Source organism: Fringilla coelebs (genome assembly GCF_963513975.1).
Source record: "Fringilla coelebs genome assembly, chromosome: 3".
NCBI lineage: Eukaryota > Metazoa > Chordata > Aves > Passeriformes > Fringillidae > Fringilla > Fringilla coelebs.
Genome location: NC_140030.1, coordinates 33,270,457 through 33,298,276, shown reverse-complemented (window position 1 = coordinate 33,298,276; position 27,820 = coordinate 33,270,457). Strand labels below are relative to the sequence as shown.

At 38.6% G+C, this 27,820-nt stretch overlaps 1 protein-coding gene across 1 annotated transcript; it reads left to right on the top strand.

Moving 5' to 3' along the window:
- The first annotated feature begins 201 nt into the window (after window positions 1-201).
- On the top strand, window positions 202-17,680 carry LCA5 (lebercilin LCA5). Its single transcript, XM_084202494.1, has 10 exons — window positions 202-293; window positions 753-874; window positions 1,459-1,519; window positions 5,020-5,401; window positions 7,861-8,390; window positions 9,893-10,030; window positions 11,272-11,368; window positions 12,489-12,634; window positions 14,481-14,619; window positions 16,427-17,680. The coding sequence occupies exons 4-10, from the start codon at window positions 5,203-5,205 to the stop codon at window positions 17,230-17,232; spliced, it is 2,055 nt and encodes a 684-aa protein (XP_084058620.1). The 5' UTR covers window positions 202-293; window positions 753-874; window positions 1,459-1,519; window positions 5,020-5,202; the 3' UTR covers window positions 17,233-17,680.
- The last annotated feature ends 10,140 nt before the right edge of the window (window positions 17,681-27,820 follow it).

Below are 27,820 nucleotides of genomic sequence, written 5' to 3'. Positions count from 1 at the left end.
GCCCCCGCACAGGCACCGCGAAGGGAGACAGGGTCGTATGGTTCAGCCCGCGCACATGCCCCCTTTTTAGCAGCGCCTCAGCCAATCAGCAGCCGGGACTCGGCCTCTCGCCAATGGAAAGAGCGGCTGCCGCCAAGCTGGCAGGGCAGGCAGCCAATGGCTGACGAGGAGAGCCCGCCCTCACCCCGCCGCCCGTTGCCGGGCAGCCGCTGTCAATGGCCGCCGCGCGGCCCCTTTAAGCGTAACGCGGCAACCGCCGGCGCGTCCTCCGGGCGGGCCGAGGGGCTGGGCAGGTACCGCCGGGACGGGCCGGGGGCGGTGGGGACATCGCGGACATCGCGGGGCGAGGGGAGCGCCACGCGGGGGGGCAGGACCGTCGCGGGGCCGTGTTTTCCTGGGGGCTGTGGGAGCTGGGAACGGGCCCAGGCCTAGGCCTGGGGTTGGCCTTCGAAAGGTCTCGGGCCGCTGGTGTTCAGTTCCTTTCCTCCGAAGTCGTTTAGTGGATGTCGGTTTCGGTGATTGCATTTAAATGTGCCATCGCGAAGCGCTGCTAGAAAATAACATTCGATGTGCTCTTTAAGAGCCTCTCCGCTGAGTGAGGGAAAGCTGCTTGGCTGCGCTGCGGGAACCGGAGGGTCGCCCTCGGGGGTAGCTGGGCTGAACTAGGTGAGTCCGCACGCACCGGGGTGTGGGTGGGAGTGTGGGCGACGTGATGCAGGCTGATTTAGAAACATAATCTCTTCTTCTTGTAGGACTGGCCTGCATGTGCTCTCTCTGAAGTGCCATTTCCTCATTTCTGACCTGGGACTTACAGCAGCTTCTTCGTTTTGAAATCTGACACAAGTAGCGCTGTGGCTTACTGGGACAGAGTCAGGTAAATGTAACACGGGCTTTTAAAATCATACAGCGTTTTAATTCACCAAAATGCAGGACAAGGCAGCAGTGTTAAGCTGTGCCAGGGAAGATTTATGTTGGACATCAGAACCAATTTCTTCACAGAAAGGGTGATTAAACATAGGAATGGGCTGCTCAGGGTGGTGGAGTCATCATCCCTGGAAATGTTTAAGGAAGGACTGGACATGTCACTTTATGCCCTGAATTAATTGACATGCTGATGTCCAGTCATAGGTTGGACTTGATGATATCCGAGGTCTTTTTCCAACCTAATTGATTCTGTGATTTTGTTAAAAGCTAGTAAACCTAGAAAAACTGCATACAGTTAGGCCAGCAGCTGCAGTACCTAATGAAGTTTTACTTCATCCTCACTAAGGCTCATCACTCAGTATGTTTTGATGTCATAAAAGTAAATAATTTTGCTTGGCTTCATCTGGAAAACCTACAGTATTTAGATATGAAAAAGATGGATGCGGGGAGAGGAGGGAGACGAATTTCTTTTGAAATTATTCTTAAGTTCAGCGCTTCAGTGACTTGGATTGATGCTTTTGTACTTGTCTGCAGCTGGCTTTCTTGCAGTGTCCGTGTCTCAGAATAGGTGGAAGAACGGAGCGGGCCGTTAGAGGTCAGTGTTTGTACGGGGAAGTGCCATTCGGTGACCGGCAAAAGCACTGAGCTTCCCCTGGTCTGGGAGGGGGAAACGGGCATTAGAAGTTTTATGAGTATTGCACTACAGAACTAAGCTTTGGATGCACTGCATGGGAAGAATTGCTAAGTAATTTTCCTTGCTGTCTTTTGCATAATACCTGTAATCCCACGAGTCAATTTCTGTTAGTGTGATTTACTTAGGAGTAATAGGGAATCTCCTGTCACTGTTGCAGTTGTTTTGTGTTCTCTGTTTTGTCTGTTGTGTCCTCTGCAGTACACTGGTGCTTGATTGTTTTTTGTAATGATGAACATGGTTTTGATACAAAATCTGTAAATAATAGCAATAGATAGAAGTAACAGAAGGGAAGAAGTATGAAATCTTGGAAACAAAACTCTTTCTAAAGTTCGTGCAAGTCCCAGATTTCCTTCAACCACTCTGTATTGATGTGATCTCAATTCATTAGGCTTCTAAAAGCATGCCTTGAGCTTTTGAGGGAAGAGGACTGGGATTTTGGTGGTGATGGTGGAACTTAGTGGACCTACTGCTGTTCCACAATGTTTCACTCCTCACAACTTAGTAAACCTACCAGGGAAAATAGATATCTTTGTGAATCTTATTCACATGGGTTAAACTCACTTTATAATCAACTCAAACTAGTTTGTAACAATTGGAAAGTCAGAGAACCAAAACATTTCTTAATTAAACAGTCCTTAGGCTTACTGAAGTGAAACTCAAATATCCTGGTTAGTCTTTTGTTCTCAAGATAAACTGTGCATTCTTTTGTTAATCAAATTGTATTATAAATTGTTGGAAAATTAATTTGGCAAGACTTGACAGATTAAGATTCTTTTGTTTTGTATGTGGAAAATATTATAATATTACCAGTTTATGGAACTGAAAACCATTTGAAGATCCAAGAGATGTTTTTGGGTATTCCTCAAGGGAGCTTTCTTCATTTTACCTTTCTCAATTTGTTTTCATTCCATTGCTTTTCAAGTACTTACAGAATGCATTGAAAATTCCTGTTCCTTTATATCACTGTATGTCAAAATGATACTTAGCAAAATATTCTCAGGAGTGGGAATATCCAGTACAGGAGTGGTGGATAATTCTAATCCTCCAGTTCTTACAATTTGTTTGTTTTAATTACACTGAGTTATGAAAAGCATTCTTCAAAAAGATTATTGCCTCTTCAGTGAACTCTTGTGAGGCTATAAAATAACTGATCAGCTTTAAGTCGGTATGTGAAAGTGAGTGCTCTTGTTTTATATATATAATTAGACATGAACTGTAGGCATTTATGCTTTCCTTAAGAAAGAATATGAGTACTATTTTTATATCTCATATTATTTTAGTACTTCAATATAAATCTATTTGTTTCTATTTTTTTAATTCCCTGAAATTCTGGTGGAGCCAGACCTGATGCAGTCTTGACTGTGCATCCTTTAGAGAAGGATGTGCCCAAAATGCTGCCTGTTCAGGCTTGTTTTGCTCTTCAAGGAGCAAAATAACATCCATTCTGCACAGGTGTTTGTGGGGCCAGGAGTTAGGCAAGGAAGTGTTTGGGGGTAGGGAAGCACCGTGATATGTTCTAGTATTCTTAAATGATCTTAGTTACAGTTATGATTAGGTACATCCTTTAGAAATAATTTTAATAACTCCACTTTCTTGTAAGGAAAAAGAACAATCATTCGTGATTATCTGAATGTTCACAATAATGATACCTTCCAGCATGTGTTTAGCAATCTCTAGGACAGGTGATCTCAAGCATAGCTTATTTAACTTCCTAGGCTTTGTAGTTAAATTTTAATTTTCTTCAGATTCTTTTGACATAAGTTTTCAGAATCTAGTTTTTTTGGATCACTTTGAAAATATATAGGTGTTTAAAAACCATTATTTTGGAAAGTTACTTCCTAAGTAACAAAAAATACTCTTTTCCAGGTAATTCAGTATTCATTTCCAACCATCTTCCCAGTTCAGAAATCTGATGGGATATTTATTCCTTTAATTCCTTCTGTATAGATTATGAGGCCAAATGGATTCCAGTCACTAGAGACAGAATTGTGCTAACAGTGAACTGAGCCAGAAAGCTTGAATTTGTAATGAAAACTGTCTTGGCAGCTGACATTTCTGTTCTGCTTGGCTCTGCAATAATGCATGTATAGGTAGTGAAGGCTGAGAAGAAGGCCAAGTTTATTTTATTGGAGAAATAAAAATTTAGTTTAAAATTTACAGCTAATTTACAGGTATGTTGAATGTCCTGCAGCGTGGAACAGTTTTGACTGAAAGCAGCTCAATTTTTTGGTGGGTAATTTGCTTTGCCATTTAGAATTCAGCTAGGAGGTTATGTCATTCAACAGGTGGAACTGATGGGCTCTGATGCAGGCCCTATTTATTCACCCACTAGAGGCTTGATATCTCAAAGTTGGATTGAAAAGAGATGGTGAAATTAAGCTTGAAAGCTGCCAAGAGTGGTGAGAGAGCCAAAAGACAAGGGAAGCTGAGCATGGTCAGTAAAACACTTCCTGAACTGCTGAGAAAATTCTTTTGATCTTCCTTGAAGGTGAAGAAAATTTTTAATGTATTTGCTCCATTACATTCTCAGGAGGTGTCTCCATATACAAAATGGGATGATTTCACCTTGAGATATGGGATTTTTCAGTTTGTATCGGATTCCAGCAGTGGCCCTTCTTATTTTATACCTGCTTCAGTTGAAGTGTTTATCGTGTACTGGTGGTGTGGTCTCTTATCAGATATGAAAAAGGTATAAATATAGATGTAGATATATAAATACACATGACACAAATGTGTGTGCTCTGGCCAATCCTTGAAGGTGAGAAGCACCAGATGTTGTAGGGTAAGGGAGTACTTTTCAGGGTGAAGATTGGGATAGATAGTACAGTCTCATTAGGGGTTAGGGACTGAATGTTTTCCAGACAAATGGGACAATTGATATTGAAGCCCATCATTTAACATTGTTGGAATGTCAAAATTTGAGAAATGGAAGATTTACTCAAATTCTACAAATATCTCAATTCAAGTCACACAAATAAGTTGTTAATTCATTTGGTTAAAAAGTTTTAAAACATGTCTAAATTCGTTTCCTGAATATAAACAAACTTTTGCTTATGTTCTGTTTTGTTTTCCAAATTCTTCTTTTCCCTTCTCTAACTTGGGAGTAGTTTCTTATTCTGCATTTAGCTGTGTTAATATTCTGATTTCTCTTTTGGGATTGAAATACCTCAGACTATTGAATGTAGTACTAGTAGCATTCCTAGAGTCATGCCTGTCACATTTAATATAAATAAATAACATAAATATAATTACTAATATAAACAATATGTAGTGCAATGTGTGTCATAAGGTTATAGGAGTCATGAATAATTTTGCAGCTTTTTTACCTTTCTTGCTTAAACAACTTTCTTTCTTAGCAAAACCATTCTCACTGTTTTTTTCCTGTCTCTAAATTGTTACAGAAAAATGCATTCTGAATGATAGCTACTGCTTGCTGAACTGAACTGCAGAGATCTTGTGCTTGGAGATGAAGATGATAAACCGGAGGAAATAATCCAACTGCTGCCATTGTGACAACTAAAAGATCCTTTGTGCCAAAATGAGCAGTCTTTGAGAAAATCCTAGAAAGCCGTTAAACCTGAAAAATGGGAGAAAGAGTAAGGAGCCCAGATTCTGAACAGGGGAGGAAATCAGATGAGGATAAAAATAGTGACTCCTATTATTCAGATGAAGGTAATGCATCTCGTTCATCCAGCCAGTCACCAGCACTAAGCTCTCCGTCTACAAACCAAGAAAAAAGACATCACAAAACACAGACTTCAAACAGCCTGTTGCACTATCAAGGTAGGTAGGTAGCAGAAATTGCTGCTTTGTAACTGCTCCAAAGAGATAATTATCTTTGAATACTCAAAATAGTGAAACTAGCATTACGAGCATCTACAAATACAGTTCATGTGAATTATACTACAGATGGCAGGTAGACAGTAGCTGCTCCATTGAAAATTGAAATTAACATTCTCCTACATAAGGAGAAATTTTGGTGATTTTCAAAATTCTTCATAATTTTCTAAGCAAGTGAATATGGCTTTTATATTAGCCTTCTGTTGAATCATGCTGATGCTTTCTTTTTGTCACTTACAAAAAGCTCAAGGCCAAAAACCCAAGGCATGTCCTTGCTGTGCAGTCTGTAAAAAAGAAGACAATTGTTAAAATTTCCCTGACCGAATAACCTACAGATACCAGCCTTCCTGTGTTGTGGAAGTCAAGTTGCTTTACAGGATAATACTGTGACTTTAAATAAACAGAACACTGCTAATGGGACAACAAAAAAAGAGAACATTTTTGATGAAAATTAGGTTCAGATGGAGATTCAAAAGCAACTTTTTCCTGCTTCTTCTCTGAGGGTAAAATATTTCCAATTTGAGATGACACAACTCCACTTTGAGCTCCCTCACAGACATAGGCTGCTTTTTTGATTGTTTGTTGGGAGGTGAACATCCCTGCAAAGAAGAGTAGCATGGTTATGCAGGCCCTGGGCTGAAGTAGGGCTGTGAAGGCTTTCTGCCATACTTTGACAGCTTCTTCTGAATAATTGTATACGTTTTTCAGTGAAGTCATAGCGTGTCCTACCTTTCTTGGGCAGATGTTTTTGTTCATTGATAAATGCTTGAATCATTTGGTCTGTGTTGCAGTCTAGGCTGTGCCAAAAAGTCCGACCTTAAGTATTTAATTTGCTCAGGGAATGTATCTCTTCAGATCCTTGACAGGGTGGGTGTCCTGGTCCTTCTTTGTGTTCAGAAGTGCCATCTCCTCCATGGTAGTCCTGGGTTGTCTGTCTAGGAACCAAAAACAGCAGTTCCACCATGCTATTTAATTTGGAAGGGGCAAATATGTGACCAGTTCTTTGTTTACATAGCCAGAATTGAATATAATTATTACATGAGGGTACTGTTAATGTCATATTACATTGTCTTTAAATACACTATTCCCCAATGTAACAGTATGATCAAAAGTAAAATACTGGTAGTGGAATTTTATATGTGCCCTAAAGAAGGAGAAATTCTTACAGGGACTGCAAGTCTAGGGTTAATGGGAACTCCCTTAGCTGGTGATAGGAGTGGCATCATTCCTGCAGTGCATGCATTAGATAATCTTTTCACACTTGAATATGACATAAGTGTTCTTTGTAAAGGAAAAAAACACACCTTCTTTTGTTTGCCCAAGCTGTGGAAAAATGAGCACCGAGCAGAAAATTAATGAGTATTTTTGCAAAATGTCTAAAGGAAATTATAAGAAGGTATTTTTAAGCTGTTATTTTTGCTGACAAGTATTCTCAGTAGAATAGAAACATGGTGAGTGGCAAAGGTAGGAGGAAGAATTTGCTGTCACACACACTGTCCGTGTACACGTAACTGGACTGCTGCTGTATCCCAGCTTTCAAGCCAGAATTACAAACTGCTGCTCAGTTTCTAATTGCTTCTTTCAAACACTGATGTACCTTAAGGAATTATGCACTCTTAATTAACTCTATTAATTCAGTTGTTTTAAGAGATATTTTTAGTGGATTATATGATTCATTCTTTGAGGTTGGCATGAGAGGCACATAAGATAGAAACAAAATGTTCAGCTTTTATGTGTGGGGATGACAATAATAATAATAGCAATAAATAGGAATGCAAGCAGTGCATACAAGTAATCAAATGAGAATACTGTGAGGAAAATAACTTGTGATACAAGAATAAATTACTCAGGGAGAACTGAATTTTCATGGGATTTATCATTTTGCTTCAGAAGCTTTTTGCATTGAGCCTTTGAAATCTGCTGTTTTGTCTGTAAGCATGGCAGCTGGATTTGAAAATACTACTGCATTTGTCTGGGAGAATTACGTCTTGCATAATACATAACTGACTAATGCTCAGCTAATTGTTGCCATTTTAAAAGCATGTGATAATTTTGTGTGCATTTACAGTATAGTATTTCTAAGCCATTTTAATAAACAATATCAAATATTAACAAAATATTACTCTTATTTCTTATACGATATGCAGATGATTACAAGGGTCCTATATTAATGGCTGCAGATATTACCTCCTACAGTAGATCACAGACATAAATCTCCATTTTTCAGCTATCAAAAGGAGCATAACTCTATCATATATATGCCTTTTATTATCTGGTTTGAAAGCTGCCATCTCTGCTAGATATTGTATGATTGTTTCAGGCAGTGCTCCGTTCCAAGGATGTCTGAATAGACAAACTGCATTGTCTAATAGTAAACACGCTTTTTATTTTTCCTCTCTCAGCCACAAAGAAATTGGATTCCAAGTATGCACCAAGCAAAAGAGGGACACGGTGGGGTTTCCATTCTCAGAGCTTCACTGGGGATTCTCCTGCAAAAGATATAGATCTTGTTACAAAAAGAGTTCTTTCTGCTAGGCTGCTGAAAATCAATGAGCTCCGAAATGAACTGACTGAACTCCACATCAAACTGGATGAGCTGCAGAAGGAAAACAGGGCACTGAAGAGGCTTCAGCACAGGCAGGAGAAAGCCTTGAATAAGTTTGAAGATACAGAAAACGAAATCTCTCAGCTCCTTGCTCAGCACAACAATGAGATTAGAATATTAAGGGAGCGCCTACGAAAATCTCAGGAGAAAGAACGTGCAACTGAGAGACGGCTGAAAGATACGGAAGATGAACTGTACAGGAAAAAAGCTGTCTTGCAGAAGCTGAAAAAGCTGTCTGCAGATAAGCACCTTGCTGAAAGAGATGACCTGGCAAAGAAACTAGCCTTAGCAGAGAGCAAGCTGGAGGACAGAGAGAAAAGAATTAAGGTGGGATGACTTCCTTTTTGCAAGAAATTCTGGTACAGATATTTCTTTCCACAATGAATGGTAATTTTACACACTGTGGAGCAAATAGAAAACCAGTATTTTTTGGTTTTACCCATAAGTAGATTATTTCTAAAGTGATTATATAGTTACTTATGAGGTAGTTGTACATTCCAATTTCTCTTAATAAATTAAACATATTTTGTCAGAATATATCCTGTGGATTTGTGCTTTTAAATGTTTTTATACCTAGCAATAACATTTCAGAAGTGGGTCCAGATGTAATACAACTTTATGCAATCTAGTTTCTCCTTTTCAAGGGAAACAGTTTGTAAAATTTTCTGGGTATTTAGGGAACTTTACACTAAAATTCTAAAAAAAAAAAAAGTAGTAATTCTTCTTCAATTTTTGAAGAGCATTCATACAGTGTTTGCTTGTCCACTATTCTGCACATCTAAGAGCTCAGCTGGACAAAATGACATCATGTTTTTTAAATACTGAAATATCCTTAGACCTTTTTACGGGTATCCAATATAAGAAATTTGTCCAATATATTTTAATTTCATCCAGCAAAAATGTTTATGTTTTTGCAAACATGTCTAAGCATGTCTACACTGTAAATATGTTTATGAACACATCTTACTTTAAAATTGTGTTAACACTATTAAATATGTTGGTAGTTGTACTATTTCAATAGTAGATATATTTTATATATTGTATATAAATTTTATGCTATTCTTAGCTTAAATGATGTCATTGAGATGATGGTAAGGTTTGGTGTCTATATTAGTAATTAAACCTAAATTACATTACAGTGATAAGAGATCTGGAAATCCAAGGATTAAGCTGGAAACTGAGCTTTCATAAAATAAATCCCACAGTACAAATGTATAAATGGCTGAGTTAGTTAAACCACCTCATCCTGTAATGTCACCATCTGTCATCTGTACTTTTATGATTAGGTATTTCAGCATTTGTAATATTGGATCATGTTAAAATGAATCATGCTTTAAAAAGTAAGGGATTTTCTTCTAGTTTTTTCCTACTTTCATCGACACAGCTTCACTTAAAACAGCTGTTACAAGATGAGGGCATATAAATGAAATCATAATCACAAGCTAGTTTCTAGTAGAAAGGTTAAAAATTCCTCCTTGTTTTCTTTCTTCTAATGCTGCACTTTCAGGGAAGGATTTTCTCCCTTACCCATCAGTAGGAGATTTGTCTTAGAGATCTGAAGGTCCACTGTGGCAAGAGCCTTGCAGAAAGTAGTGTGAGTTTCTCTTATGTCCTCAAATCACCTCTGAATACTCAAAAGGATGAGCTGCAGCATCTGCAGGTGCTTTGCCCCCTCAAAGTTTAATATTAAAGTTTAAATTATTTCAGTGTTACAGCAATGGTTGAGCCCATATCCAAACTCAAGACACTGGTTTACTTAATTTTATATAAGTAATTTGACTATAAAAATTAATTCAGTTATTAAAAATATTATTTTATTTTAATTGAAGGATCTGGAAAGAAATCTTGAATTAAGTAGTAGCAGTTTTCAACGAGAGTTACATTCAAAGAAAAAAAAGTTGTATGAGGCTCAAGAAGAAAACAGAGTTCTCCAAGAAGAGCTTAATCAGCTAAATCAGAAGCTTAAGGTAAAATGTGAAAAGAATAGAAGTTGTTAACCATGTTCTGGGATTTTATCTTCAGAGGTATCTGTAATCAGGTTTAAATAGTTAACCAGTGGCTGCACTCTCTGATGTGTATTTAATTATATTCAATATGTGAGTTCTTTTTCTGCATTAAATTGAAATATTCTGTGCTCTGACCCTACAGTGTTTATAACAGGAATTCCTCTGTGTTAATCATTATTGTTAGCACTAGTTAAGAAAAGCAAGATCAAATACATGGCTAAACATTGAGAATAAACCACAAAATCTGTAGGAAATTAGATTTGAAGGCTTAAATTTAAAATTAAATCTTCAGGTGTAAATAGTGCTTTGTTACTAATATACTTGCATTAAAGAAGGGTTGAATGAAGATTAATGTAATTCATTTGTGATATTCATATGTGTTGCTAAATGTGTGCAAATGTTTATTTAGAGCCCACACCATCATCATTGTTGTCCAAATTCTCAATAAAAGTACTTAAAATATTGTTATGTTCTGCTTAGTATAGAAAAAAAATAAGTAAGACTCAAGCTAAAGTGCTTAATTTCTGGGAGAGAATTTTCCTCAAACTCCAAGTCTCAGTATGTTGGAGACAAACCAGTTCGCCACGTTCCCAGCTATCCAGCAAGTAGCAGTAGTGTTAGTAGCTCTAAAATGTTTAGAGTAAGAGTTTTAAGATTTGTTAGTGGAGAGTTTACAGTTTGAAAACCCTATCATTGTCAGATGAATTCTGATAACTGACTGTTCATTTCTATATTTTATTCAGTAAAGTGCTAAAAGAAAAGTATGCCTTTATCTGTATCATGCAATGGGCCTCTGCTAACTGATGCTGACGTGCCCTGTGACAAGTGTTATTGCTTGCTTTGAAGTGTTTAACTCTTCACAGCACTTAAAGATCAGTTTGTGGTCTATACCCATGGTGTAAGTCTTGTTCCTGTTTATGGAAGCACTGGCATTTAGTTTTATTTTCACTGCAGAGATAGTTTTTATTTCCTCCATAATATTTTGCTAAGGAGTTTTTTGTGGGGGAGAAAGTTGTCTGCTTTCTCATGGCATAAACAAGAGTTAGGAATGTGATTGTTATCCTTAAAACAGTGGATGAGACAATTATTTATTCTGTTCCTATTTTTACCACATCTATTTTTAATTTACATTATGACTTTGCTAGTGACTGGTAAATGAAATACTAGTAACTTGTTCTTATACCTACCTCTTTCATTCGCAGGAAAAAGAAAGAGAACTTGAAGCAAAAAATATATATGCTAATCGTATGTTGAAGCCATCACCTAGAAAAGACACAGATATTGTACAAAGAAAAAGAGGTAACTTGTATAAAGCAGTAAAAGCAGAAAAATTATTAACATCGCTTTGAAATGTCTCAGCTGGCTTATAGCTTTCATGCCACTCAGTGCTCAACCCTGACGCTGCTGTTCAAGCACATTTTACCTTTTTGCACTTCTTTCAACCCAGCACTGGTTACAAAGCATTGGTTTCTTGTCTGTTCCATAATACAGCAGAGCCAAAGAACAGAACTTCACCAAACAGCAGTTTTAACTCCTTTCACACCAGAAGTTCCTCTGTAAAGGGGGAGGGGAACATTGGTAGTAAAATCTCCAATAGATGATAGATAATATTTACTTCACAGTAAAATTACAGAGGATTTAAAAATCCGTATCTTCACTGCTAGGAATATTTTTGTGCTCTGTTTTATTTATTTTTTACTAATTCAAATGCATTGTCTGTCAGATGAGCTGCACTTATTTTTTCCTCAGAGTATATGTGTGCCAGAACATAATCTTCTGAAAGTCTAGATACAGTGATTTCTTCTGGTGTGACAAGACAGTCTCAAACCTTATCCTACACATATAAATATGTGTGTCTGTGTGTGTGCTTAGACTATTTTCACTGGATCAGTAGAATCTACTTGTCAGAAGAAACAGAAATTTATGGGACTTTTTAAGATATTTAATGCCAGTATTTCAAACAGTTTGTCTGCTGCTTGCTTTATTATAGATGCTCTACCATTATTCCATTTTAGGTTCAGATTTTTTAAATGTCATTCCATAGAGATAAGTATATGTGTTTCAAAGAGTCAAGTAAGTGAATTTTAATTTTATGAGTTTGATTCTGTGACAAGCAGTAAGATGAGTGAGATATTTTGTGGGGTTTTTTAACTAATATTCAGTGCACTGTAATGATCCTATAAGTAGCATTAAAGTGGGGTTTAATTTTATTTTTTTGGTAGAATTTTTGCATGCATATTTTTTATGATTAGGTTTTACAGATGCTGGAAACAACTGTGTGAAACTCATCAATACTTTCCACTTCCACTGACTTCAGTACAGTCTTTTGTTTGCTGCAAATCATGAAAAATGAGAGACAGGTATATAGTGAGATATTTTCAAGTGAAAACACCTTGTAATTAGTTTGTATTTTCTACAGCCAACAACCAAAATATAAAAAAGGGACCACAGCTCGCAAAAAGTGTACAGACCAGTGGATGCTTCTCACCAGTAGAACTTCTTCCAGAATCAGAACTTGTCTGTGGTGACACAGCAAACAAGAAAGAGGGAATTCTTCCTAAAATAGTGAGTTCCATAAAAATTTGAGACCCAGTCCAATTCACCTGTCAGATTGTAAAATGCAGAGTTTATATTTTAGAAAATGTGTAAGTATATAGAAAATACAATTTCAAAAACATTCTGTTCTTTAAGACAAGATCTACCTTTCTAGAAATATACTCCATTTTTTTACAGTTTGTCATATTCTTTGTCTTACTGAGAGGCATTAGCTTAATTTATTTTTTTTCCTACCACTATTACTTCTTTGAAGTTTTTATGACTTAATTTTCATTTTCACCCTTTTTCTTTGTTTCTAATGCTTCTTTAAGGAATCTGTTAAACAGTGATGGCTGCCTTCTCTCTGTTTTCTATTTGGTCTTAATTATGGTTTCTTTTACTTTCCAGAATTATTTCACAATGCATAAATCTAACACTTCCTCTCATTGTCACAATGCTGGTATTTCTTCTGGCTTTCCAGCTTTGTCAATATGCTTGGGGTTTTTTTTGTTTTGCTTTTCCATTTCCCTTTTTAGTACAAAATAGTACCAATTAGAAGTATTGCTAACATTTTTGTGTATTTCTAACCCCAGGCTAAAATCAGAGATTTGTAAGGTATTACAAATCAGAATGACATATCTGACAAATCAGATTCTGGTACAAATTTTACAAATTCTGATTACATGAGGTTAGGACCTGTTTTCAGAAATAATGGTCTGAAGATGTTCTTGGCTGTTCTTCCTGTTAGGGTTGAAGCTTTTTCATGGCAGTTTCATTTGTATGTTCTCTCTTCCCAAACCCTTTCTGTAACTTTGAATGTAGTTTAATGTATTCTTCCAGTATATCCTTGGGTGTGTGAGTTACAGAACCACACAGTTGCTACAAGTGCAGCTCATGGAGTCCAGCTGTGTGTTCTCTATATGTCTGTTGCTTTAAATAATGTAAATTAGATTTGGGTAGTCTAGGCTTTCCTCAGTTTTTTAAGTGAAGCATTTTAAATACCTGGCCACCATCTCCTTATGTAGTTTATATTTTTTAATATAACAATGATAGCCTTGTACATGAAGAAAAAAATTCTTAAAGGTTTTTTGGCTAACAGTCATCTTTTCTTTGTTCATTAAGTAGCAGCTATTTCTCTTAGAAAGGCATTTTTAATCAAGAAGTTTTTGTTCTAAAATAAGCACAATCTACAAAGTTAACTCCTATGTGTTGGACTATGCTTTCTCTTCACTTCATTGCCACTGCTTTTCTGTGTTAGTGATTTTTACTGCTGTTGTTAATATCTTTTCTGCAGGTTCTTGCCTTTTACATATGTATGTGTAGTCACTAGCTAAAATTGTCACCTGAGATTAAACCTTTCTCTTTGATTGTTTGTTACTTAATACTCCATAAATTTAAGTACCAGAATGAAATTATCTGAATCTACAACTCACTCATTTGAATAAAAAGGTCAGAATGTACAAGTAGAGGGCAACTAATTGCTTGCTTGTTAAGAGAATATGATGGTGAAATGTGGCCTTCTATTAAACTGCCTGAAGAAGACAATGTCTGGTTTCTAAGGAGAACCACCCTGAGAGGGATAATTTTGCTTTATGGCATTGGAGCTGCAACTTCCCTGAATGGTGGAATACAAAATAGAGTTGACTGTCTATTCATTTTGTTTCAGGTGTATAAAAGTATTCTAGAGGTGATAATGTTTTGGGACCAAACCCCTGGGTCATCAAAGCTGGTTTGGTTTAAGCTGACTTACTCATTTTATGTTTAGAGTAAGAATGTTGTTTCAGAATGACAAAGAAATTCTTATGGTTTTGTTAAGTTGTTCATTTTATTGACTGTTTTTCCCCATCAGCTTCTGTTTTCTATTAATTTATTTCAGGAAAAAGAAACTCAAGACAAAGCGTGGAAAGAACAAACAGAACTCCTAAGACAAGAACAAGACAGGGAGAGGGAAGAGAAACTGAAACATTTTCAGGAAATACAGTCCTTAGAGGAGAGGGTTCCAAAACTTCCTGACGGTAAGGAAATGGGCAGCTGAAGGCTGAAAAATGCACCATAGAATACTAATCAAGTGAGGCTGCTGGTTTCTGGTGAAAAGAGCAAAATGATTTTGCAGAGATCACTACAGTGGAAAATTATTTTCAGTTATATTATGCAAAGAAGAATCAAAAAGAAATACAGGATATAGAATAATCCATTCCCTGTACTCAGTTGTGATTAAGTATGCAGCAGCAAAAAATGCTGTCCACAAAACAGTATTGGAATCTGAGAGATTGTGCTTTACAAAACAAGAATGACATAAAAGGTAAATGCTGATGTTATCTCTGACTTGCTCAATGTTATATAGGTAGGAAGTGGATTTTTACCACTGAGATTTGAGTTACTGTTTTTACTATTGTTCCATTATAGTAGAACAAATATGTTTTCCTTAATGTAGCCTTTTTTTTCAGTACTTTCTACTGCCTTATATAATTTGAAATTTTAGTTTCTCTTTTCAGGTCTGGTTATCTGAATCATTTGGTGTGGCTATTTGAGAAATGTCAGTTTCTATCATCATATATTAATATTGCTTTGCTTTTTTATTAATTTGGTTTTCACAGCATCTTAATCACTTAAACGCACGAGTCAATCTCAGGTATTTTAGACGGACTGCACCCTGTCATGTTAAAGAACTCTTTCAGTGATTGCAGTTAATGAACAGCAGTACTTATTCTATATGACAAGAATTCTAAAAATCTATAGCTGCGTTCAGAGGTAAAATCTGTGAAAAATCTTCTATAATGACTTACATAAGCCAAGAATCTGATTTTATGTCTCTGAATAAGATGATTTAACCACCTTACCCATCATAGGGAATAAGCTGGTATTTCTCCCACTTTACATACAGAAACATGGCTCTTTACTTAACTTGTATAATGGTCTGCTATTGAAAAAAATATCTGTGTTAAATATATTAACTGAGCTACTGCAATTGTTTCTGAAAGCCTGAGCCAAAGTACAGTAGATAACATGGAACTTTTTGAAAGCCTAAGTCAGAAATTTGAGTAAAGTGTTCAAAGGAGAATGCCACTGTGTTGGAGGAGCCAAGTAGTCATATTCAACTTTTGGCCAAAAATATATCTGTTATCTTGGGGGAAAAATATTTTGAAGAGAGAAATATTTGAGAATCTTCCTCCTTCTTCTACACATAAGCATTTCCCAGGTTCTGTCTGTAAGTTGCTGTTTTGTACCTTTGATGTCCCATCATCGCTGTGCGCAGTCACTCTGAGTCCAGGCAGTGATGCACAGAACATTCATGTAAAGGTCTTTTCTGTATGCAGCTGGTGCAGGGTATTTTAAATCATTCACTGCTTGAAACAGGTGATGACTCCTATGACTTTGAAGCCTGATTACTTCACAGAAATAGTTACCTTTATGGAAAAAAAGGAACCCTCACATACATCCCAGGCTGTCCTAATGTAAGCAGTGGTGAAAAATAAAAATAAAGTACTGTGCAAGTCAGAATTATTAAAATCAGTAATGTTGTGTTCATTTTCATTCAAATTCAGGAAATGAGAAGACAAAACGAAATCAGATTGCTTTGAAAATCCTAAAGCATGGGTAATGTTCTTTGGAAGATGATAGTAAACTTTTATATATTATCAGAGAACCAGGAGTGGATTTAGTTGCCATTTTTGAAGAATTTATTTTTGCAGCAGGAAAATGTCATTGTACACAGAAAAGCATGCTAAAAACTCAATGGCTTTTGCTTGCATTATTTTCAAAATCTTATAAGGGTGTTTTAAAATTAAAACATTTTAAATATTGTTCAAACATTTTTTGCAGAGTGGCAAAGGAAAGAATATGACAAAATTAAAAAAGAAAGCAACTTTTTATTGGATAAAGAAGAGAAAATAAAGATGGAGACAGAAATTCACAAACCTGAAATAGAGAGAGAAAGCACTGAAACACTGGAAGAGCGGCAGAAAAGAGAGTTCCTGCTTGCTAAAATGCAAGAAATAGATAGAGAAATTCAAAATACAACAAACACAAAACCAACTTCCCAAGCACCACTCATAAATACAGCAAGAAAATCTGATTCCCTGGAGAAAAAAGAGAAAACAAATCCATTCTTTGAGATTCCCGGGGAAGTTACTAATGGATTTCCTGTAAAGGACAGCCAGGATGATGGCACAAGAGCACAAGGGCAGAAGCAACGAAACGTAAGGACTGTAGATTTTAGTGGTGAGTTAGCATTTGGTAGTTATGTACCTTCCTTTGGGAAGGGATCAGGGAGACCAAGTTGGCTCACTCAGAAAAGTGACAAATTAGAAGAAAATGTTAAGGAAAATGAAGATTTCAATAGTAAGAAAGAGAAGAAGTCCAATTTAATGGAGCAACTTTTTGGAAGCAGTGCCAGCACCACTCTTCTTTCTAAAAATAGCAATACACCACCTTTGGACACAGATTGGGACTCTAGTGATAAGTCTTTTGTTGATAAAAACAGTAAAGTCAAAGTAAAAGAAGACAATGGGCTTTTTGGTGAAGGAAGAAGCCTAAACAGACACCGTCTGCAGTGCACTACAAACAAGCTAGGAGTTAATACCCTTGGTTCTTTAGAAGATGAAGTTGAAGAAGTAGTTTTACAGTGATCGTGTTTTATATGTTTCATATGTAAATACTGAAAAACTATTTTCTTGTAATATTTATTAGGTATAGATTTGAAATATTTCAGATTTATTGTAAAGCCTTATGAAGGAATAATTTGCATAAATGGGTATGCGTATAGAGGAGAGATGCAGAGGAGAGATGCTTGAGGTTTTTTTACCTGTAGGCCACTCAGTACACTGCTTTTCATTTGAAGTATTTCTTTTAGGCCTCAGATACTTTCTTTCTTGGGCATTTGGAGAACCTCTTAACTGTGCCAGGAGAAGGCATGTGTAATATCAGTCATGAAATGAGTAGAAGAGACATTCTTAGCACTAATTCTCTTAGAGTATCTTATGCTGCTGTCATGTTATCTCAGAAGAATATCAAAAGAAGCACAATTAACTCAGGAACAGCTGCTCTCTCCTTTTGCATAGGTTTTTGTGGACCTTACTACCAAATGTATAACTCTTCTCATATATTCAGATTATATTTGTTATACAATGCCATCTTTTGTAATTTCTGAATTTTCTATGTAAAATTCCAATCATTACTAAGTAATTTTTTAACAAAATGGTTTTATTAAATGAGTTGAGTAAATTTCTTGTGTGTAGATCATCTTTAACACAAAGTTCTGACTTCTCATATCATATTATTGATATTGGGGGTGATGCCTTGTGAAGGCTGACCTAGAACAGAGACTACACAGAGTTGAAGAAGAAGGTAGGTATTTATTAGAAGGCCTCAATAGATACACCTTGGGCAGGACAACAACCTAACCAGGGCTGGGTTGGTTCACCCCAAGATGAACCCAGAATGGTCACAAAATGGATGACCAGTCACAGGCTCTCACACTTTCATAAGTTCTGGTCCATTTGCATATTGGAGTTAATTGTCCAGTTATAGCTTCAGGTTATGAAGTCCCATCCTTCTTGTTTTTCTCTCTTCAGTCCACGTTGCTCTTGGGCCTGAAATTTGGATCATTTGTCCTTGGTCCCCACCTAGAGAAGGAATTGTTTTGTCTACCAACTCTGTGAAGAGAGCTTACTATCCCCTAATATGAAGCTCAGAACTACACAGTAAAGCAGTACAGAATCTGAAAAATATAAAAGCTAAAACCTGAGGCATCAGGGGAGAGTTGGTTTCAGCTTCATTTGTGATGTTGTTTACTGGTTGGTTCTGTGTACACAAATTAAAAAGATAGGCAATGAAGAATTTAGCAGAAGCATTACAGAAATAAACTGAAGGTCATTCCTTACTAGAACAAGAGATTTTCAAACACCTCTCTGATATGCTCCCTCTGAGCCTGATTCAAAACACACTAAAATACAGAGAATTCTTAAAATTTAAAGATACATTGAGTCAAGATTTTTCTGAACACAGTGGCTCTTCGGAATAGAAAGGTTGGTGTCTTCATCATGCAGTAACTCTCTTTGCTCTTCCCATTCAGAAAGAAAATTAGTGACAGATCCAGATCCAGGGTGTGGGACAGTTCTCACCAGGTGCCCAGTAGTGAAGAGCAGCTCATGTTCACCTGCTTGCTTACAATCCCAATTACATTCATTGTGGTACTACAGAATTTATCTTGCTCATTTAGCCTGCAGATGGTCAGAATATCAGAAATATTTTAACCAACAACAGTGAATTTAACTCTGTGTTGCTTTCTTGGGGTGAATACTGTGGTGTAGGAGGTAGGAGAGGGCTGTGGTTAACACTGCCGGTGTTTGTGACTGGGTTGTTACTCGTCCTACCTGTGGGTGGTGCTGTCCGTCTGGTGCAGGTGCTTTGCTCCTGAAGATGACATTGGGTGGATTGTTTATTTTTATTTCCTGTGGTTGAGGATTATAAGGCATAAAATAATAATGTATCTGCTGCAGGTATTAAGGAGGGGACTATTGGTTTTGTTTCTTTGGAAGTCAGCTCATTAACAACTGGCAAATTCCAGCTATTGTGCTGAACTGATGTGCCCTGCCATTTCAATTACAAATGCATAGTTTCTAAGCTGTTTTTTATTTTCAGCCCCTTCTTAAGCTCACAAATATTCACATCCTGTTACCAGCCTCTTCCTAAAGCAAATACTGTGGTGACTCACACCAAAAATAAAAGGTATATCGGCGTTAGGAAGGTGAAAATAAATTGATCTGCTGGAAACAGTGTCACAGGTATAATTTCTCTTTTCCTTTCATGGCTGTCCATCTCTACAGTTTATTCTTTTCTCTTGCTGCACTTTCTAGTTTTAGAGCTACTGGCAAAAATACCATTACAGATAAAATGTGTGAAAGCAGAGGTAATCTTCTGATTGTGGGAGGAAATGTTTGTGTCCTTGTAACATCTGTAAGCAGCATTTCTGCTGTAGAGTAACAGTTTTCTACTCATAGAAGAAACATTTGCAAGGTCTTAAAAGGCTCTGTAGACCTTACAAATGGGCACATTGATCCCCTGTAGTCCTCTGGACCCCTGGTCTCAGCTGCTGTAGCTGGACAGTCTGCATGTTCTAGTGCTTTTTAGTGGTGGCAGTGTCTTAACAGCACTTGATTGACTGCAAAAAAAATCCAGCTTTTGCAGTAAAAAGTAGGTCACAGCAGTTTTGATGACGATTTGTGTATGAGTTGATGTTTTTGTCCAGTTGTATGTTCTGTTTGATGTTTAGACCATATGGCTATTACATCTGTTCTTGCTTTCTTTCTGAACCATCAAAGGTGATGGAAGGAATTCCTCCATTCCAACAAGGAAGGATCATTAAATTTTTATTAACAGTTTTAGTGCAATATTCAGGTTCATTATTACTATCCTGGAAAAAATGATCTTACAGTTCTGATCCCCAAAAGAGTGGTCATCAAACAGAAGTATCTGAGGAGCATCTGATGAGAGTGGTCAGGTGTCAGGACTCACCTGACAGAGAAAACAGGAAGTTTTAAGAAGAAATATCTTTCTCTTTGAAAGAGGAGATGAACGGGTGAGTGTGTTAGGGGGAGTATAATAGATGTTCTGGAATCCAGAAGAAAAGTAAACCACTGGAGGAGACCCTTCACAACTCTGAACTGAAGCCTCTCAGCTGAGGTAAGAAAAGGGAAGTGGGAAATGCTTAAACATCTTGACTATTTTTCCCAGATCTGTGGAATATTGGGCTACCTAAAAAGTGGGAGCAGGGGGGAAAGTGATTTTCTATAACCTTATGGGATCCTATGTTTGTGATTTTGCTTCTTCTGTCTCACTCCTGCCTAAAGAGGTGAATTGCAAATCTGATGCTTCCAAAACGAGGACACTTAAGAGAGGATGAGCTTAGGCTACTTGGTAGAATCAAGTTCATTGCTAGTCCTGAGACAGGAAGTCTTATCCAGCCAGGCCTGAGCCTATTTGCACTGTCAGGAGGTGGGACAGAATATCTAATCTGGCATGTTAGGAGTACGAATTTGATTTTGGGAGAGGGGGCTACAGGAGCATCAGCAGGGCTTTCACTGATACTTGTGCTCTACAAAGTGCTTTGGGTGAGCCTTTGCTATTCAAGAGAATAGTAATAAATTCTGCATAGTGCTCTGAAGCAGAGACCAGCACAAACCAATGTGGCAGGCACAAGTGCCTTCAGGAGAGTCATGGTTCCAGGAAGGGAGGTTTTGTTCCCAGCATTGCACAGCTTTGCTGAGCCTGACCCACTCTTGTTCCAAGATGACAACTTTAAGCATAAGAGATGCCCCGGGTGACATTGCTCATTTATAAAATTCCCTTTTGTTGGATCAAATTTAACGTGGTCTCCTGTTTCGAATTATCTCTTTGATTAGCTGCAAAGTTTTGATGTCTGCAGGAGGAGAACAATTGCATCAGTGTGCGCTGTCAGCCGGGACTCGTGGCTGCTGGGGAGTTGCTAGGATACCTCTCTAAAAGGTACGATTCACTTGATTAACCACCAAGCCAGTTTGCATGAGAAACATTTTTCCTATCTTTGTTTTGTTCTGGCATCAACTGTGCATTGGATGTGCATGTGTGTTTAGAGCAAGCTACAGGTTGATTTTCATGTGTGTCCATTTCCTCCTTTTGATATGCAATAAAACCCTCTCTGTTTCACAGCAAAGAATGCAGAGCAGCTATAGTAGCAATTCCAGTAATCTGTAAAATGAGCAGTGCTTCCAGAGGGGAACATCAGCCTAGAGAACCAAGGGAAGATTTGACTTTCGATATGCATTTTTGGACTTATAGCTATAGCTTCACTTTATACGTGTGAAGGTGCAAGGAAATTTTAATCTCCTATGTATTATTTTCTTTCCCCACTCTGAGCAGGGGGTTGGACCAGATGACCTGCCACTGTCCCAACCAAAACTGTTCTATGATTCTGTCATCCTTTCCACGTTCCTCTGGTATTAATGCTCCCTTCCAGTGGAAATGCATTGCACAAAGCTGCTTTTTCCACTTGCACAAAGTTGTCTCGGAACACCTCCTGTGTGCCCGACTGTTCCTGAATATGGGAGTATTGTATTCAGGATGCAAACCCTGACTCAAATCTCTCACCAGTAGCTGCTTCCTACATGCTTATCTTTGCAATGCCTTCTTTTTACCTCCATTTCCTATTTCCTGAAACTTATTGTTCCAACATTAGAGCATCTTGCCATCATTTCTGTGAATCCTCTGTCTCTTTTGTCCCACAACTCTCTTTCTGCACTTTCCTTCAGACTTCCATAAACTCTTTTTGCTGCTTCCACCGTGTCTTTCCTCTGATGGACCATCATTCCTTCCTTCTGTCTGAACTGACTTCTGCTTTTCATCCCCGAGGCATGACAGTTATCCTCTCCCTACGCACCCTTTGTCTCCTCTCCCACGGTATCAGCTGTGTTGTGCTGTGTCCCCTCTCACCTGTGGGTGGAAGTAGTGTTGCAAGAGGATAGGACAGATGCTGGAAAGAGATGTGATCATGTTTTGGAACTGAGTTGCCCACACACGAGCACTAAGATGCAGGTGCTGGAGCAGTCTGTCCAGCGAGCAGGTACCAAGATACAGATACTACCCAGAGTACAAGGCATGCCTGCTCAGAAGTTCTCCTCAATCTTCTGTTCATTCTTTTAATTGGGGAGAGTGGCTAGCTTTGGAAGTGCCATTTGTGTCCTTTAGGAGCTGCCCATCTTATCCCACCTCTGCAAGTCATTAGGATTTCCTCACCGTCCTTTCTTGCCTTCTTGAAACTGCCAAGTGCTGTTCTTCCCAACATCCTCCCTCAATGGCATGTCTGTTTTAGTCTAGGTATAGATCACCCCTGCTGTTCCAAGTAACCAAAAAAGCTGCACATTGCTGTGCTAGGATCTTGATGACCTGCTAATCTGAGTGCCTCTGACAGCCCTTCTGCCAATCCTCCTGCTGCTCCCACATCCCAGCCTTCCCAGTCGTTTTTCCTTTTTGCAGTCTTCTTGTCTCCACTGCTGTTCTCTGTGCTGTGATATATTGGGAGTCATGGGACTCGGGCTGTGTGCTGCTGTGTTGTGCAGAGCTTCTAACGAGCTGTGAGCTTCACAGTTTGCTGCTTAATAATTCTCATGGTAGCAAGGATGGATAACACAGGTGCTGTTATTCACTAGAGATCACTTAATTACTAGTACTCAGCATGAAAAAATCGTGTTCAGATTGGCAAAGGGCACACACTGAACTCCCACACCTGACCTTCCTCTTGCTGTAAAGCTTACTCTGGCTTTGAATTCTTGGCTGAAACATCTTAAACTGCCTGTGTGAACCAAGCACCTGAGCCTTGGGGAATGATCTTTGTTTAACATGTAAGCATTCGTTTGACTGGTACATGGTTTTCCTCGTCACATAACCCATCATGTACAGTTACAACAGCAGCACCTGGGTTTCAGAGACGTTTTTGACTCAGCATGCTCTCTAAACCTACAGGTCTCATGCCACCCATGTGAAAACCCTGAGGAAATGAGATGAAAGGGGCCTTCTCCAAGTCATAGTGGCCAGTGGTGGAAGTTAGACTGGGAATTTCCACATTGTCATGCATTATAAGGAACTGTCCCCAGTTTTGTTTGTGTATGGGCATCCTCTATCCAAGTCTCAGGTATAGTGGAGTTCTGGAATGAGTTGTGTGCAATTTTATTTTTTTTTTCAGAAAAGCATAAATCTAAAATGGAAACATTCCCAGGATTATTCTAAGGTCTTCTGAAAATCATGGCTCTCTGATATTTTGCTTGTTTCTAGTGACTACACCACAAATGCCAGCACATGTAAGTAACATTTGTGAGCAAAGGATGTCGCTTCACCTTATCTGATAAATCACAGCTTCCTCCTGATACTACACCTGCAATCCAGTGGGGAGAAAAGTATGGTTAAAGATTGAGCATGATCAACATTTACAAGACTCACTGGAAATACTTAATTTTAAGCAATATTAATATTTTTATCTTCTCATCAGTTATAAATTACACTCAGGGTCTAGAGTTTCTCCAAAATGTAATCAAGTAAATCCTGATTTTAATGAGTGGCAATCACTAAACCTGGGAATAATTGTCCTGACTTTCTTAGCAGCAAAGCATTGCAGCGCCTCTTGAATTCAACACAAGATTAATCTTCCTGGGGAAGCAGACTCTTGTCCTGGAATAATGTATACCCATGTATAAGGTCTGCACATCAGCACATTGGAGATCAATAGCTCTTCTCCTGATTTGGCCAAATGATGGTGCAATCAGCCAGAGCTCAACTGGAAGATTGAGACAAAGTGTGTGTTGCTGTTCAAGGTACTTCATACTTCTTGGAAGGGAACATGTTGAGTTTTATAAGTGAATCACAAAGTAATTGCGGGCTCCTGATGGCTAAGGCTGAGACGAAGCACTGCTTACAGTGCTCTGGTTGCTCTCTGGTGCTTGTTCACCCACATGATTCATTCCTGAGTAACTCTTGTAATCACTGTCTGTGTACCTGCTGCTGTGCTGTGTTATCACACACTCACACAAGGGGCAAGGCTGGAAGGCAGCCCAGTGGGTCACTTGATCCAACCTCCCTGCTCAGGCCGGGTCATCCTACACCACATTGCGCAGGATTGCATCCAAATGGTTCTCAAGGAAGGCTCCACAATCTCTCAGTGCAAGAATTATTTAGCTCAGATTAAAGTTTGATTAAATATATCATGGTCTGCTTTCACTTGTGCAGACTGTCCTGGTAGTTTGATGTACCTTTCTTTCCTTAGCCATGATCTGAGGCCTTGGTCCCAACATTTATGTTGCTTGGGACAAGGATGCCTTCTCACCATAAGCAATAAAAGTTTGAAAAAAGCTTTCCACAAGGTTAGTTCCCAAGTTCAGAGGAGCTATTAATGACTCTACATTTTATCATCTTGCAGATTATTTAAGTTATTGCACGTAGGCTGCTGCTGGGTTGTTCCATGGCTGTATGAGCAGCGGGTCCCACAGCTGTGAAGCTTTCCTGTGTATCACACCAGTTCCCTTTAGAGGGCACCATTGACTTCCCTGAAGCCTACGTTGAAGTTTGTGCTTGCTGTTAACGAGGCTTGTTACCCCTCTGAGATACGTTTCAGCATTTTTTTTGCTCTAAATATTTTGGATGCTCTAGGCTACTGCACATTATCTACAAATAATTGATATAAAATTCACCTTGTAATAGACTTGTGAGGCCTTGGCTGTGATCATTTTCTCAGCCTCCAAGCAAAATGCTGGAAGGAACATACACTCCAGGATGCTGAACTGTGTCTTCTCATAAAGGCCATTAAGAGGACTGGAAGGCTCAGCTTCAAAACATAGAGGCCAGCACAAAAGTGAGGCTTCCCTTCTACTGTGTGGTCTGGGAGATGCAGGTTCTCCTGTCACATCTGTGTGACTGGATCTGCAGAGATGTAGTGGATTCTCCTTCCCTACAATTGTTTTACAGCAGACAGGATGTTTCTGCAGACAGATGTTTCATTTCACCTTCCTCTCTCCTGTACTCAACTTCTTTGTCTGCTGTCCCCAAGGTGGGCAGGACATGGCTGCATGGCCATCTTACTCCATAAAGTGGTACCAAATGAACACAGCTTGAGGAGGTTGTCTGTGACATGAGTTCCTTTCTAGAATGAAGGAAGTTGCTTTTAGATTTTTTAATCTACATTTCTGTTTCTTGTCTTTCATGAAGAAGTATGGATATCAGGGAGGTATAGAAAGGGCCCATTGCAGCCTCACAGCTTCAGGCAATGCATGGTTCAAGGGAAGTCCACAGTGATGTAAGCAGGATAATTGTGAAAATAAATGTCTGCTCTGCAACAAAAAATGAGATTTAATTTTAGAATTGAACACTCAAAAGGATGGAACTCATTTTTCCAGACAATTATTGTAATTTCATGAAGAACATCCAACAAAGTAGTCATTGAGATGCTTACCTGGTCTCTCACTCCTTATTATTGCTTATATCCTCTTCAGCGCAATTGCATCAACATGGTCCCCATTCATGGGTTTATATTTTCTATTTATGCAGTTAATTAACTGCAGGGCTGCCTGAGCCTTTCTCAAATATTGCAGATGACTGAGGACTGTTCAGTGTTTGCAGCATCTGAGCTGGGTTTTTGATCGTGCTTGTAACGTTGTCTTCTTCATTGGCTTGAGAGGTGCCCATGGCCCCAAAAGCTTTTCAACCTCACTCTTGCAACACACTGAAAACATCAAATCTTTTCTGAAATATTACAAACTGTCTTTTTTTTTTTTTTTTTAATCAGCAGACCCAAGTTGGAAGAAAAATCTAGTTCCACCAAGCTTCTAGTTTATTTATGTAGTCATTGATGGCAGGCATGTTTACATCTCTGTGATCCTAAACCTTAGGGAATTGCATTTCATTTCAGGGCTGCTGGGTCTGCAAAATCCCATGAGATTTTTAGCTTTGATTTAAAAATAAACAGAGTGGGTTTTTTTCCTATGGTTGTGGAGCAAGCCTTGAAAGACAGAAGTTGGAGACCTCAAAGAAAAAGAAAAGAAAGCACATTTAAGAGATAAAAATATATTATTAAATAATAAAAGTTTCCAAGTGCATATTTCATCTTGTGCCTTTTTTAGAAAAATATTTTCAATTTCATGACAGAAGGTGACAATTCATGATTTTGGATTTCCTTAGAGAAAGGTTTCTTCAAGTCCCCATCAAGATGACCACGAGTTTCGGGCTGGGATACTCCATTACACTGAACCCTATGCTCTTCCTAAGTAATAGAGGATGTATCCAATTAAATAAATATATATTATTGGTATCTCCACCTTACAGAAGGAGAACAAATACACAGAATCTGACTCTTCCACAGCTCCTGGCTCCCAGGTACCTTAAGGAAGCCATGCAGTTACTACACCCACTTTGTCCAGTTTCAGACTACAAGAGGCATATTTTAACCTTGGCTCATATGGGAGCCAGTGGGGTTGGTGGCAGCCTCTCTGAAATCACAGGTTCTTTGTACATTTATTCCTCTCTCTTCATAAAGGTGAGAACAGTGGTGTGTCTCAAAGTATTACCAGTTAACTTAGAAGTAGTTGTAACCCTTTCTGTAATCTTCCTCCTTTCACAGTTCAATGGTCTGAGACACCTCAGAGTTGAAAGCATTCCAGTTTGTACAATCCAGATTGAAATGAAATCAGCTACCTGGTGATCTCAGATGTTTCACCTGCTCTGTTTCAAAACCATTTATAAAACACTTGACTCTCAAAGAGCACTCAGGCACCTGATCTGCAGGGAAAGCAGTGGGCAGCAGGTCCTGAAACACTCCTGAGGCCACCAAGTGTGGAGCACCCTTGAGTGAGAAGGGCCCAGAGGGCTGCAGCAGTGTGTGGGTGGGTGGAACATGGGTGAGGTATGTGATATCTTGTGTTTATCTCATTAGCTTGCTGCTCATAGCGATCCTTCATGGGATGATCTGGTTCCCAGCTGTCAAAAAACAGAACTAGCAAAGCAGGTGGCCACAGACACAAACCAAACCTCAGCCTGGTGTTGGTTCTTGCACTTTCTAAGCAGCTCCCTGCCACAGCTATAGCATAAAAAAGAAAAATACCTGGCACCCTGGATACCTTGTAGGCTCCAAATTCACCTTTCTACCACAAATTGCATAGGTAATCCTAGTCCTCAAGTGAGTTCACATAGCAGCTGAGAGAGAGGTTTATAGCAGCACAGGAGGATGCTTCTCTTCTCACAAGTACACTCTTGGCTCTCATCTTTGTGGAGGCTCGTCCCAAAGAGAGCAGCACTTCACCTGCCTCAGCCTGAGACAGGTTTTCTACAAAAGGTGTGTTCTCCTGATCTTCCTCTTCTGAAGGTCAGTTACTGTCAGTGCTGTGCCTGGATGGTCGGCAGCTACTGATGCCAAAATTATGAAATCGTTCCTCTGTCACTATGTCTATGATGGGTTCTGCTTGGATTTGAAGCTAGACTTACTTGTCCAAAACACAATTGGTTTACTCCCTGAAAAGTCCAAATTCAAAAGTCCAATTTTCTTTATTTAAGTGGAGGCTGTAATTAATACAGCAAGAGACTTGCATCTTTCACATTTTTCTAAAGATTTTCTTTTTACTGCATTTTATGGTCTTTTATAACTTTCATGCAAGGTTTAGATGACCAACACCAAGGCCTCTGTTTCAGTGTAACAGCAGAGAA